The 14,574-nt window shown below is 43.0% G+C and overlaps 2 protein-coding genes across 2 annotated transcripts in view; one reads left to right on the top strand and one right to left on the bottom strand.

The window, feature by feature from the left end:
• LOC123767121 (titin homolog) overlaps nucleotides 1-14,574 on the bottom strand; it is a 352,063-nt gene that overhangs the window by 120,813 nt on the left and 216,676 nt on the right. The window lies entirely within an intron of this gene.
• The window catches only part of LOC123767118 (glucocorticoid-induced transcript 1 protein), a 186,349-nt gene that overhangs the window by 12,224 nt on the left and 159,551 nt on the right, over nucleotides 1-14,574 (top strand). Inside the window, exon 2 of the mRNA XM_045756628.2 lies at nucleotides 9,975-10,074. Coding sequence (XP_045612584.1) covers nucleotides 9,975-10,074 — 100 coding nt within the window. The remainder of the gene's footprint in view (nucleotides 1-9,974; nucleotides 10,075-14,574) is intronic.

Below are 14,574 nucleotides of genomic sequence, written 5' to 3' on the forward strand. Positions count from 1 at the left end.
TGGACAAATTAAAACACTATTGCATGCACGGCATGTCACCCAAATCGCACCGGAAGGCAGGCCGAGCATTCTTGGTGAGCACATAACCCAATGTTAAACTCTTTCATTCACAATGTTTATACTTTAAGACTGCAAAATTTAATGCATGATGCCATTTGTGTCATCACCCACTCTGCTTATTTTGGTTTTATGCCGCATAATGCGTCATTAGGATGCAAAAGTGGAGCAACACTTGACAAAATATAATTTAATGTGAATAAATGCTATGTTATGGAATGTAGAATAGGAGATAATAGGCCACACACAGCATACAATTTATGTGAAAAAAGCTTCTTTCTGATAAAGAGACCTAAAGATGGTTCAGGATAGAAAACTGTCATCAGAGTGCCAAATAAAGATCATTGTGTGAGAATCGTTTGCTATGTCTTCCAACTTTAAAATCACTTTTAAATACAGTGTACATGGGTAGTGAAATATTAAAGAAATTATTTACGACTTATGAGCCCAAAATTAAGATTTGCAGTGGTTGTATGGTATCCATATCTCGGGAAGCACATCCATAAATTGGAAAAGTTCCAACGTATGTAATTAAATTGCTTCTGGAAATAAAAAAAAACAAAAGCTGCAAGGAGAGGTTAGAGGTGTTAAATATACCAAAGATAAAAGAAAAACAGGCGATATGATCATTACATGCAAGAAAGTAATAGGACTCGGCAAAATTTATGAAGAAGTTTTGAAAACTGCAATTTCAAGAACAAGTGGACATATTCAAACTATGGAAACAAAGCTGCTGAAAAAACTTAAGAATGTTGTTTAAAAATGAGAGGCTGTTTAAAAATGGTTTACACAGCACTGCACAGTGGGTATGGGATCACCGCCCATCCTCCTGTTTGGTACTGTAGTACTGTACTTATAGTAACGATGAGGACCATAGTATATTCAGTATACCGAGGTACAACGAAATTAGAAAATAGAAATCTGAACTATTGAGTTGGACAAACCAGAAAACTATTTTTGACTTATGTTGCTTTGACAAGTTAACTAATCTAACCTAACCTAACCTTCCTAGGCCTAATACACTATCTAAGGTCTAATATAGTACATGTGTGCACTATACTAGGCCTAGGAATATTTAAGTTTGTTTTTTAGCTTCATTTTTTTTTTAAAGAATTCACTACAAGTCAATATACTACTATCTAAGTAATGTACGTACGAGTTTGTGACTATTGGCGATCATCACAATAGGTAGTATGCTATCTAAACAGGAGGATGGGTTGGGGATCTATAGTGAAGAATAAGGAATTCAACAGGCAGGTTTGCAAACAGATTAGAAATAAATAATTTTAAGGAAAATGAATCATATTTCTGTCCAAATCAAGTGATACTAAAACTCTCAACATGACCTTGGTTAAATAATTCAAGATTCATGTTACCGAGGTCCAAATCGAGGTATGTTTACTGTGTGCCAAAAACTTTTATTTTCTTTACCCTGAGTAATGGAGTTGCCCTGACTATGCTTTATAAATAGTGAAGAGATTTAATTGCTAAAGGAAGAGGAAGTAGATGGTTTGGATACATGGGGGTGGCAGAGATTAGTATGTCATCTCCAGTGTCACTGGATACTGTAAATTGCTAAAATTTGAGTCATGGCTTTGATAATACAATTGTACCTCCAGAACTCATTCTGAGCAAACTTGAGATACTATTCTTACCTTTCTTTTTCCCATGCTCTATGGGTGAAGTTTATGGAGCAAAATGTAAAGGTAAACCTGCCACATAATGGTTATCTACTAACAGAATCTGACTATTGAGAAGCTTCACCATCACCATTTCACACCCCTGCCTCTGAACATATGTTGTTTCTTCCTTCTTGGAGCAGATGATTATCTAAAGTTAACTTTCTAGAGTAATGGACTTCCTCTTCCTTAGTATCTTGAGGTTATCTTGAGGTTATCTTGAGATGATTTCGGGGCTTGGTGTCCTCGCGGCCCGGTCCTCGGCCAGGCCTCCTTTTTTGTTACACATCCCCCAGGAAGCAGCCCGTAGCAGCTGTCTAACTCCCAGGTACCTATTTACTGCTAGGTAACAGGGGCATCAGGGTGAAAGAAACTCTACCCATTTGTTTCTGCCTGCACTGGGGATCAAACCCGGAACCTCAGGACTACGAATCCAAATCCCTGTCCATTCAGCTGTCAGGCCCCTTCCTTAGTATTGATGTTTTACCAATGCTCTTCCTCTCTTTATCGGCTATTCTTATTACAGTACAGTAATATTCTCTTTGATAAACAACTGAAATAGTATGCAAAATGCTTAATGGGTCAACACTAGGTATGCAAAAACTGCGGACTGCAGCCGTAATCATAAACTGTGTGGCGCCTTGGGCCATTAAGCTTGTGTTGATTCCGAGGACCAATGTCTACACATAACGGTCTCTGACCAAGCTTCCTGGTTGGTAATCTGGTTAACCACACAACAGCTATGCTCATGGTGTCTTATCTTCATAAAGAGTAATGGAGAGACAGGACACCATTAGTGTAGCTCTCATCCTGTAACTGTTCACTGACTTTCTTCATGCTTTCCTGGTAGGGTGGCAGAATGTCACTTGCCCCCTGCACCTCTGTGAGGAGAAGGGGGCAAGGTTATGGTTCAGGTCCTTGGTAGGTCATACAGAACTCCATGGCAGATGTGACCTAGTAGTTAGGAGTCTATCTTGGTGAGATTGCTTCAGGGAGCCACCGGGGCTTTCCCCCAGAAATAGCTCTACAATTTTGGGGGGTTAAGGATCACAAGCTCTACAATTTCTAAGGGTTAAGGATCACAAATTTACAGTACTGTATTTAAAGAAAAAGCATAGAATGTACAGAAATGCCTTTGGTGGCTCCTTTGTGCTTGCTACCTGTCAAGCCTCAACCAGTTCAATCCACACAAGGCCCTTGTGAGACATAACCCTACTGGGTTCCACAGGCCTAAATTTGACCCCTCTAAGAGGTGCAAAGAACAGGGGGGTTGTAAATCACCCTATTCAAGAAAAAGCCACCAGAAAGGGGGGATGGGAAGGGCCAAGTCAAAACGGACAATAGTAAACAGACAATAGAAAATGAGACTGCGAAGTACTGCAATTCATGATTCCATTCAGTTGTGAAGCAATTCTTATTTTAGTTACACCTGTGCACCACCAGGGGGCTGTGCATTTTCATCCTTGAACCACTAACTTTAAATATGTCATGGGTTCGTATCCTGGCTGGGGAGGATTTACTGGGCGAAATTCCTTAACTGTAGCCTCTGTTTAACGCAACAGTAAAATGTGTACTTAGATGAAAAAACAATTCTTCGCGGCAGGGGATCGTATTCCAAGGACCATAGGATTAAGGACTTGCCCGAAACGCTACGCGTACTAGTGGCTGTACAAGAATGTAACAACTCTTGTATATATCTCAAAAAAAAAATGCTCAGTCATGTTGCCAGGAAAGTGGAAACTGAAGCCTTGAAAAAGGGGGGAGGGGTTCCCAAAGAGCCACAAGAGAAAGCCACCCATCAGAAAAAAAAGAGGCATTTCAGTAGTCAATGCTGGTTTTCTGGGAGGGCTTTTATGGTGGCTCCTTGATGCTATGGCACCACAGAGAAAACAAAAAGGGGGATACTCACCAGGGGTGGAGGAGAGCCACAGAAGATAACCCCCAGGAGGAGGAGTTAGTGAGTTAATTGCCCCAAAGCCACACCAGTCCATCATAGACCAAAAACTGGGACTTGAAGAAATTATCTCAGACCGAAGAGCAGCTGAAAACTCAGGATAGGAAAGAAAAACTAAAACATTGTCTAAAGACCAGACTGGCTCGGGAAGAGCATGAGCAGGCTGGTGGAAAAAATGTATGCGGCAACTTGTGAAACAGGCCTGATGAAAGGTTGACACTCGATGCCAACTGCAGTAGCTCTGCCAAGGCCAATCAACATGAGGCGACAGTATTCAGCATGAGAAGCCCATCTACAAACATCCAAAACAGAAGCATGAAAACTACAGGTACAGAAACAGAGAACAAGCAATATAGAGAGAGAGGAAACAAGACAGGAGTGCCAAGAAACCTCACACTGTAGTTGTGATAATACTTGGGGTGAGGAACTGAAAGATCAACCACCTCTGTACCATACAAAGAATGGTACAAGACTCAAAAATTCCAAATGTGTGTATACCGAGAAGCATCTCTGGGTGGATCCCAGTACAGTGCCCAGTACAACACGAGAAAAATATTGTGGAGGATCTCCAGTCTAAAAAGAATCAGGAGCAATGCCCAAACTGGAGGGAAGAGAGAGAGAGAAAGAAACTTCACTGACCCTAGTCCAGCCGAAAGGCATCCACCTCGAGGGCCTTGTGATTTCAGAATGGGGCCACAAACTGGAAGCTGCCAGTTTCATTCCAATACAAATTTCTCCAACTCATGGAATCTGAGCATTTCACAAAGCCTATTGTATGATGTGTTATTAATGGTCTGCTCTATGGTATGGGAGTGAAAATGCAAGACCATCCTTCAGAATGTTAGACAAGCTCTAAATGTGAACCACACAGAAAGATAAACCCCCTAACCTCTCACAATTCATAACCACCAGGGAGAAGTTTGAGTGAAGCTGAACCATGGAGTCCTCCAGGAGATGAAGCAATCAAGCATGCCAGACCCCCCATGAACTCAAAAGCTGTGTGACTGACTCGGCAAACTCGCCCAGTGTTCAGGCAACTGCTTTTCACAAACCCCCATCCAAAGGCAGAAATGTCTGTAAGACCGTCTAAGGAACAGGTGGCAGTGCAGACCTCCAACGACCTACAGTATGTTCCAGTAGCATCTAAAATGTATAGATCAGAGATAAGCTGTAAGCTTGTATGGAAGAAAATTTCAAGGGGCATCCAGCATGGGGCCACCTCCCCTCGGAGTCCTTAGTGTGGAAGAGGGGCACCTCAATAGGTGATACACTAATCAGGCACAATTTCGAGCAAGAAGGGGAAAACCTCACTTAGTTTTCATTGTATGCTGCAAAGGTGAGTATAGGTTTGGGCTGAACAAACAAAACAAAAGGTTTGTTTTACAAACAAACCTTTTTCCTGTGATTGACTGTGAAGGTCTAGGTCGGACAAAAACAAACCTAACACACACACACCTTTTGACTCATAAGGAAGGTTTAGGTGGAACCTGAAAACAACCCTAGACATACCCTAGGTTTGTGTAAGGATCTAGGCTTGAACCTAAACAGACATAATCTAGCTTTCCAACAAACTATTATTGTAAAGGTCTGAGTTGAACCTAACACAAACCATGCCTAACCACCCATTTGTTAGATTGTTGTATTTCTGATGTTTGTGAAGGCTTAAACCTAAAACCTAGCCTAGGTAAGTCCATAGACTCAAGACTGAAAAGGCAGGTTATGGGTGCTTTCTTGCTACTGTATATAAATCTAGCCCCTCCTTTGGTGTCTGGGGCTTGCCCAGTACTTTGCTGATGCTACACCTGTCTTTCTGTCAGAAACGTTAGCCTGGCTTCTCTCCTCCTTCCTCCCCGGCGGGTAAAAAGGCTTCAATATATTCCTCACCTTCCGACTCTGACACCCATCCTTGTTTTCCCTCCCATTTTATTGGCAGTCACCTGTCCCTGCTATGGAAGTTCCCTTGGTCCTTGAGGTCCTTCCCTTTTGATGCTGCCCTTGATCCGGTGCCCTCTTCTGTTTCTGTCTTTCCTGCCCCAATTTTCTTGACTGCCCCTTTCCGATGCCTCCTCCCGCTCTGGACTCTGTCAGTCCGACTCTGGTCCATCCTCTCGATCCCTTGTCTCCATTATCTTTGCTAGTTTTGCCTATGCCCCGTTACCCCGATTTCACTGTTCCTGGTCGTGATCTTCCTTAGTCTACTGTGTTTTTCTTTGCCTTTGTTTCTCCCGTGTTATCTCTTTCTATTTTGTCTTTTTTGTCTATGTCTGTTCCTCAATGGAATATTCATAGTTTTTATGCCAACTTCTGCTCACGCAGTTTTCACAGCTTTGTGTTTGTCTCCAGGAGCCGATGCTTGGCACTCGTCCTGGTCGCTTCCGGGGTTATTCCTTTCTCTCTTCCTCCTCCAACTTTTGCTGGGGCCCATAACTCTACTGCTCTCTTGATCCGTCACGATATTCCCTTCATCCCCCTACTTTTTCAGTCTCCCATTTAGTGTTCTGCAGCCCGTATCTTTGTGAGTAAATGGTATACAGTCTGTTCCAATTATCTCCCCCCAAATGTCCCGTCTCACTTTCTCTTCCTGATCTTAAACAACGGTTGGACTCCTTACTAGAGCCTGTGCGCCTTTTTGGTGATTTTAACTGTCAGCATACTCTCTGGGGAGATGTTCTGATGAACACACAGGGCAACCTTCTTGAACCATTTGTTCTCTCTTTTTCTCTGCCTCTTCTGAATTCTGGTGATCCCACTCATGTTGACTCTCACACTTGCACCCTTTCCTGTCTTGATCTCTCTCTGCTCATCATCTCTTTATTTGGACTTTATCTGGCAGGTTCTTGATGACCTACATAAGTGACCATTTTCCCATTCTTGTCACTTTCTCTTTTCACCCTCCCCTCTTCTTTCCTAGGTAGCAGTTTGCCAAGGCTGACTGGAACCTCTTCACCTTATGCACTACTCTTTCCAACCTCTCTGATCTGCCTCTTTCGTGAGCCCCCCCCCCCCTCTCCTATTTCATGACAGTTTTTTATGCTGCCCTCTGCTCTGTTCCTCGCTTTACCTCCCAGGGAGCACAGAAGTGCATTCTCTGGTGGAATGCAGACTGTGCTCAGGCTGTCTGCTGTAAATGTTTAACCTGGAAGAAACACCGTCGCAGATGGACGCCTAATTCTTTTATTTTGTATCAGAAGGCGAGTGTGGTGGCCCTTAGGGCCATCCATACGGCTAAGTGTGAGGGTTGCAGATCTTTTGTTTCCATCATTACGTCTGACACTCCTCTGTGCCTTATCTGGAAGAAAATCAGCAAGATAGCGGGTAAGTTTGTTCCAGATGTCTTGCCAGTCCATCTCCTCCATGTTTCTATTGTAGTGGATCTGGTGTCGGTCGCGACCGAGCTGGGTTCACACTTTTCGACTGTTAGCTCTGGTTCTCATCTTCCTCCTCCTTTCCTTACTCGTAAGCCCCATCTTGAATTTCTCTTTCCCTTAGATTAAATCCCTTAGATTTTTGCACTCGTCTTCAGCTTCTCAATCTTCACTATCTCTATCTCTCACTCAGAACTCCAATCTACCCTGGCCCTCTGCAATTCTATGGTGGCGGGCTCAGATGATATTCATTATGAGATGCTTTGCCATCCTCCTCCATTTATGTTTCAGTATTTACTAAATGTTTATAACCGTGTCTGGGAGTCGTTGTCAGTCCCTGAGGACTAGCTTGATGCGGTTGTTCTTTCTATTTGGAAACATGGTTCTCTAGGGTCATCCCTTGAAGACTTCTGCGCCATTGCTGTAATGAGTTACGTCTGCAAACTCTCTTGAACATATGGTCAATGCCCGTCTGATGTGGTCCTTAGAATGCTATCACCTCTTCTTCCCTCCTCAATTTGACTTTCACAAGTGTTGCAGCAAGACTGATCCCCTTGTAAACTTGGAGGTCTATATTCGTACTACCTTTGCTGCGAAGACCTCTGTGGTTGCTGTACTTTTTTACCTGGAAAAAGCTTATGACACCACCTGGAGATACCATATTCTGTCCCAACTCTGTTCTTTTGGTCTTCGTGGTAATTTCCATCTCTTCCTATAGAGTTTCATTTCTCGTCGTTCCTTTTGAGTGAGGCTTGGTACCGCTCTCTCTGCCTCTTTTCGGCAATACGAAGATGTACCCCAAGGTAATGTTCTGAGAACTACTCTTTTTCTTTTCCTAGTTATCTTCAATGGTCTTCTGTCCTCCCTTCCCTCTGACATTTTTCTCCGCTCTTTATGTTGACGATCTTGGCCTCTGTTGTCAAGGTGATGACTTGCTTTTCCTCCAATGGCGGCTTCAGCTTGCTATTGATGCTGTGTCGTCCTGGGTCACCAATCATGGCTTCAAGTTCTCTACTGCTAAGACTTGTGCTATGACCTTTACTCAGAAGCAGGTCGTTGTTTGACCCCTGCTGTCACTTTATGATAATCCTCTTTTGTACCTGTATAAGGATTCTGCTAAGCTTCTGGGGTTAATCTTTGATACTCATTTGTCTTAGTTACCCCATATCTCTTGCCTACAAGTTGAATGCTCTAAGGCCCTTAAATTACTTAAGGTCTTGTCCCATACTTCTTGGGGAGCTGATGGACGCACGCCCTTCTCTTTACAAACCTCTCTCGTGCTGTCTAAACTCGATTCATTGGGTCTGGGGACAGAAAGCCAGGTTATACATACAGTACATGTTAGGCTTATACCAAGGTTCCCCCCCTCCAAGATTGAATTACTGACCCCGTGCAGGATGCAACTCCTCACTAACTCCTGGGTACCTACTTACTGCTAGGTGGACAGGGGGTTACGAGGTGAAAGGAACGCGCCCAACCATTTCCGTGCCGCCCGGGATTCGAACCCGGAATTCTTGATTGTGAATCAAGAACGAACCTGACTATACTACCGGGACCCATCGAAACTGTAATTACTGTATATTAACTGTAAGCATTTATCTCATGTATTAAATTATTAACCTTTACAGGTTGGCAATACTGAACTGTATGTAACCTTTCTTCATTAAGTTTAAATTTAATCTTGCCTTTCTTTTATCATTAAGTTTTTTCATATGCATTTATGTTTCTGTTGGGCTGGATACAAATGATATTGGGAAAACAATGGTCGCTCAAATATTAAATATTCATGCATGTTTCTTAGAATACAAATTTTTTTAAAGTGTCAAGTACTGCTGTAAATAGCTTTGCCTAGATGGTGCCACTGGTGCAGTCCTCTTCCAGTTTTTGATTTAATGCCATTTTTAATAATGTCAGTGTTCATACCAATGTAGGTTTCCTCAATTTTATTTTTGTTTTTTAAGATAGTATCCTTACTGAATCTAAATCATGTAGGCAGTTAATATTCATAATATTACAGCAAGAAGTCCCAGATGACTTAAATAATCTATAATGTTGTACTGCGATTGCCTCACAATCCTGCATCACCTTTCAGTCAAATTGATCTTGATTACTTCCATTCTTATTTGAAAAATTTATAAATACAGTATACTTTTTTAAATCTTGTAAATAATTTATAGAAATCTTAGCCTCTTGGTCTAGATTTTTATATTTGCATTGTCTTTATTGAAATAAAGTAGATATGATAAAGGTTGTTCTAGCTTTCAGGCATTCTTCTTTCCTTGGTGCATTTTGAAGAGTCATGTTGAAACCATTATTCATTCATGACCTACTTTTTATACAGAATATCAAATCGATAATTTGTCTTTTGATGCTATTAAATTCTTCACATCTGTAATGACACGTGCTACTACTTCTGCAGGAGGTTTAGGCACGTCTATTAGTGTATCTTCAGTTCTCCTTTCAAATTTGATCCTACTACTGTATTACAGTACAGTATTGTTTTACAGTCTATTAAAAAAGTTGAGGAACTTTATGTAATGAAAGTATTAAACCTCTGTACTTAATGCTTTTGATAGCCCATTTTAATTTTCTTAGCTTTATCATACTTGACTGTCCACTTAGTTTTCTTTATATGTTTCTGTGCAGTAATGCAGAGCTTGACATAATGTATTCAGTTTTTCAACTTTGTTTTCACATTTCATTTCAATTTTTGTTTCTTCATTGTTCAGATAGTTTGTGATACTGTACTTTGCTAATTCGGGGTCATGTTCTTAACTGTGCATGAAGTATAATTATACATGCTGCCTTTTGGTTAACGTTTTCTTTACCATTAAATATTTTGACACCACAATCTATTTCTCCTTTCAGTTTAGACTGGCTGGGCGAATTTTGTAATTTTTATGCAAGATCTATTTTCAGGCAATGCATCGAACAAGCCCACTGAGACTGAGGAATAGGATTTCTCCAGACACTGAAATTACACCAGGTCTGGACCTGAGCACTGCTCTAACATGCAAAGGTAAGTTCAACTGGAATTGTTATTTGTAAATCATTTCAATATTATCAGAATAAATAATATCTTATTTCCTCTTTTTCTTTAAAAGAATTATTAATAAGTAACACTGTTCCCAGTTATCTTGGGGATTTTAATTTTCTGTGAATATTTATATGCTGTAATACAGTACTCGGGATGGGGGTTACCATGTGGTGGTTTGAGTGATCCTTATCCTTTGAACAATTTTAGACCAGGGTTCCTAGTTATCATCAGTTCAGATAGGCTCTTAGTACCTACAGGAGACATTTATTAAGCTCCCTCTTGAACACAATTAGAGATCTGTTTGGAGTTACCCTTAGTATTTATATGGGGTGTCGCAAAGCATCGGACTCTTTAAGTACCGTGTTGTTAATGTGTATTTTTCTTATACATGTACTGTATTTTCTGGGGGGAGCCCCTATGGCTCCCCGGAGTTATCCATGGCTGATACCTGGTACCTGGTTGATGGGGTTCTGGGAGTTCTTCTACTCCCCAAGCCCGGCCCGAGGCCAGGCTTGACTTGTGAGAGTTTGGTCCACCAGGCTGTTGCTTGGAGCGGCCCGCAGGCCCACATACCCACCACAGCCCGGTTGGTCCGGTACTCCTTGGAGGAATAAATCTAGTTTCCTCTTGAAAATGTCCACGGTTGTTCCGGCAATATTTCTTATGCTTGCTGGGAGGACGTTGAACAACCGCGGACCTCTGATGTTTATACAGTGTTCTCTGATTGTGCCTATGGCACCTCTGCTCTTCACTGGTTCTATTCTACATTTTCTTCCATATCATTCACTCCAGTACGTTGTTATTTTACTGTGTAGATTTGGTATTTGGCCCTCCAGTATCTTCCAGGTGTATATTATTTGATATCTCTCTCGTCTTCTTTCTAGTGAGTACATTTGGAGGGCTTTGAGACGATCCCAATAATTTAGGTGCTTTATTGCGTCTATGCGTGCCGTATATGTTCTCTGTATTCCCTCTATTTCAGCAATCTCTCCTGCTCTGAAGGGGGAAGTGAGTACTGAGCAGTACTCAAGACGGGACAACACAAGTGACTTGAAGAGTACAACCATTGTGATGGGATCCCTGGATTTGAAAGTTCTCGTAATCCATCCTATCATTTTTCTGGCTGTCGCAATATTTGCTTGGTTATGCTCCTTAAACGTTAGGTCGTCAGACATTATTATTCCCAAATCCTTTACATGCTGTTTTCCTACTATGGGTACATTTGATTGTGTTTTGTACTCTGTATTATGTTTAAGGTCCTCATTTTTACCGTACCCGAGTACCTGGAATTTATCACTGTTAAACATGTTATTTTCTGATGCCCAGTCGAAAACTTTATTAATATCAGCTTGAAGTTTTTCAATGTCCTCAGCTGAGGTAATTTTCATACTGATTTTTGTGTCATCTGCAAAGGATGATACGAAGCTGTGACTTGTATTTTTGTCTATATCTGATATGAGAATAAGGAAAAGCAGCGGTGCAAGGACTGTACCCTGAGGTACAGAGCTTTTCACTGCACTTGGACTAGATTTTATATGGTTGACCGTTACTCACTGAGTATCCATCGTCCTACTTTACCAGTTATTCCCATTGACTTCATTTTGTGTGCTATCACGCCATGGTCACATTTATCGAAAGCCTTTGCGAAGTCCGTGTATATCACATCAGCATTCTGTTTTTCTTCTAATGCCTCAGTGACTTTGTTGTAGTGCTCAAGTAGCAATGAGAGGCACGATCTTCCCGCTCAAAATCCATGTTGGTCTGGGTTGTGAAGGTCATTGGTCTCCATGAAATTGGTGACCTGACTCCTAATCACTCTCTCAAATACTTTTATGATGTGCGATGTTAGTGCAACTGGTCCTATAATTTTTTGCCAATGCTTTGCTCCCTCCCTTGTGTAGAGGGGCTATGTCTGCTACTTTAAGTGCATCTGGTATCTCCCCCGTGTCCAAGCTCTTCCTCCACACTATACTGAGTGCCTGTGCTACCGGCACTTTGCATTTCTTTATAAATATTGAATTCCATGAGTCTGGACCTGGGGCCGAGTGCATGGGCATGTTTTCAATTTCTTTTTCAAAATTTAGTGCGCTCGTGTTTATATCAGTTATATTTACAGGGGTTTGAATATCCCGCATAAAGAAATTGTCTGGATCTTCCACCTTCATGTTGTTTATTGGAGTGCTAAACATGTCCTCATACTGCTTTTTTAGGATTTCACTAATTTCTTTGTCATCCTCCGTGTATGAACCTTCACTTGTACAAATAGGTCCAATACTGGCAGTGGTTTTTGCTTTTGATTTCGCATATGAGAAGAAATATTTTGGATTTTTCTTTATTTCCTGAATTGCTTTCTGTTCTAACTGCCTTTCTTCAGTTTCATATGAGTGTTTCAATTTCCGCTCGATTTCTTCAATCTCCCTATTTAAATTATTCCTTCTTTGACGAGAAATTCGTGTCTGCATAAGCAGTTCCGTTATTTTTTCCTGCGTTTATAGTGTCGTCTGCGTTCTCTTTTTACGTTAGATCTCTTTCTGGCTTTCCTCAAAGGAACATGTTTCAGACAGACTTGATACGCTTCTGAAGTCAGTTTTCTATTCCTTCTGTAGGACATATATGGATATATACATATCATATATGGCTGATATGGATACCTGAACTATATTTGCATCAGTCAATGTGAGAGGAGTTCTAGGCCTACCGGGGAACCACGAGCCAGAACCTGGCCCCCTCACAGAGGCATGAGGAGCAATGGTCCATAGAAATGCACATGTGATTTGGAGCATTCTATATCTGCCATCGACTGGGACAGGCACCCAGAAAGGTAAGACCAACAAAGCAAACCCCTATTCTGGTTAACAACGAAAATCGTGAAACAAGTGGACAGAACTCCCCAAAAGAAAAACGAGCAAACAAGCATGAAGTCACACGAGCCATGCTGCATGTCTGCATAGCTCCCCCTCCTCCCTGGGAGGGGGAGAGGAGCCCCAGACCCTCGCGCCGGCGATCCTCACTTCAGTTCCTCGGCTGATGAGATTGTGCATAGGGCACCCGGAGGTGGACCTCTTCGCGTTGGCATGGTCGAGGCGTCTTCCGGCATATGTGGCGCCCTTCCCCGCCTGCAATGCTGTCGGGATCGATGCCTTTCAGCAACACTGGTCAAGGTGGGGGTTCCTGTACCTCTTGCCCCCGGTTCAGCTGTTGCTCCAGGTCCTGGCTCGCTTGGAGACTTACCAGGGGCGAGTAGTCCTCTTGGCTCCATGGTGGCCAGGCCCAGCCATGGTTTCAGCTGCTGCTTGACCGGTGTTCGAACCCAGAGGCTTTTTCCACGGCTCCTCCTCTTTCAGGAGATTGGCCTGGTCCAGTACGAAACTGGGTCGCTCTTCTCCTCGAGTCTTCGCATTTGGTGTTTTTGACTCTGGTTTATCACCATCTCTGTGGTGCCCAGGTGGCCTCTTTGATGGTTTCCCACCTACGGGCTTCTTCTCGGCGGCAGTATGAAGTTTTCTGGCGGTCCTTCCGTTTCTTTTTGACTCTTCGTCGTTGCTCTTCGCTTTCGGTTAGGGTGTTGTCCTTTCTCTCTTGGTTGTTCCAGGACCGTCAATTTATGCCTAATACTATTTCCTCGTATCGTGCGGCGCTGGAGGAACTGCTGCAGTTTGCTTTCGGTATCGATGTTACCTCTACACTGTTTCGCAAGCTGTCTCGTGCGTTGTTTCACTTCCGGCCTGCTCATGCGCTGCCTGAGCCATCCTGGTCTTTGGACAGAGTGTTCTCCTATCTATCTTCTCCTCAGTTTGTTGTGGCCCTTTTGGTTCAGGATTGTTTTGCCAAGGCTCTTTCTGTTGGCATTAGCCTCTGGGGGTCGAGTGGCGGAGCTTCATGCCCTTATCCGGCGCAGAGGTTTTTGCTCTTTTAGTTGTGGTCTTTTAGTTGCATGTTTGTCTGCAGCCATCTCCCTCTTTCCTGGCGAAGAATGAGACTGCTGCTTTCCGGAGGAGTCCTTGGGTTGTTGATGCTTGGTTGGTCAGGCCGGGGGTTCATCATGTGTTGTGCCCGGTTGCGGTCCTCCGCCGTTATCTGCGTGCCACAGCTTCTGTGTCCGGGGACGTGCTTTGGGTTGATCCAGTTTCCCTGCTCCCCTGTTCGCGGGTTCGGGTCTCTCAGGTCGTCTGCAGGGGTCGTTAAGTGTAGCCAGCCTGCAGTCTATCCCACGTGCCCATGACGTTCGTAAGTTTGCTGCTCTTGCTGCCGTCTTTGGCAATATGTCTTGGGCTGACATTCGGGCACGGGTTTTTGGTGGTCGAACAGGATCCTGGCTGCACGCTACCTTGTGAACGTTCCTGGCCCCAGTCGGGCCCTGTGTCGCTTTGGGTCAGTGGTTGCAGCCTGTTGTCTCGACTTCGAGTTGAGGAGTGGAGCACCGACCACCTCCCGGGTAGGTACCCTTCTTGTTTTGTACTTTAGTGAAGTAGCTCTGGGGAG

This window comes from Procambarus clarkii, chromosome 53, assembly GCF_040958095.1.
Source record: "Procambarus clarkii isolate CNS0578487 chromosome 53, FALCON_Pclarkii_2.0, whole genome shotgun sequence".
NCBI classification, from domain to species: Eukaryota; Metazoa; Arthropoda; class Malacostraca; order Decapoda; family Cambaridae; genus Procambarus; species Procambarus clarkii.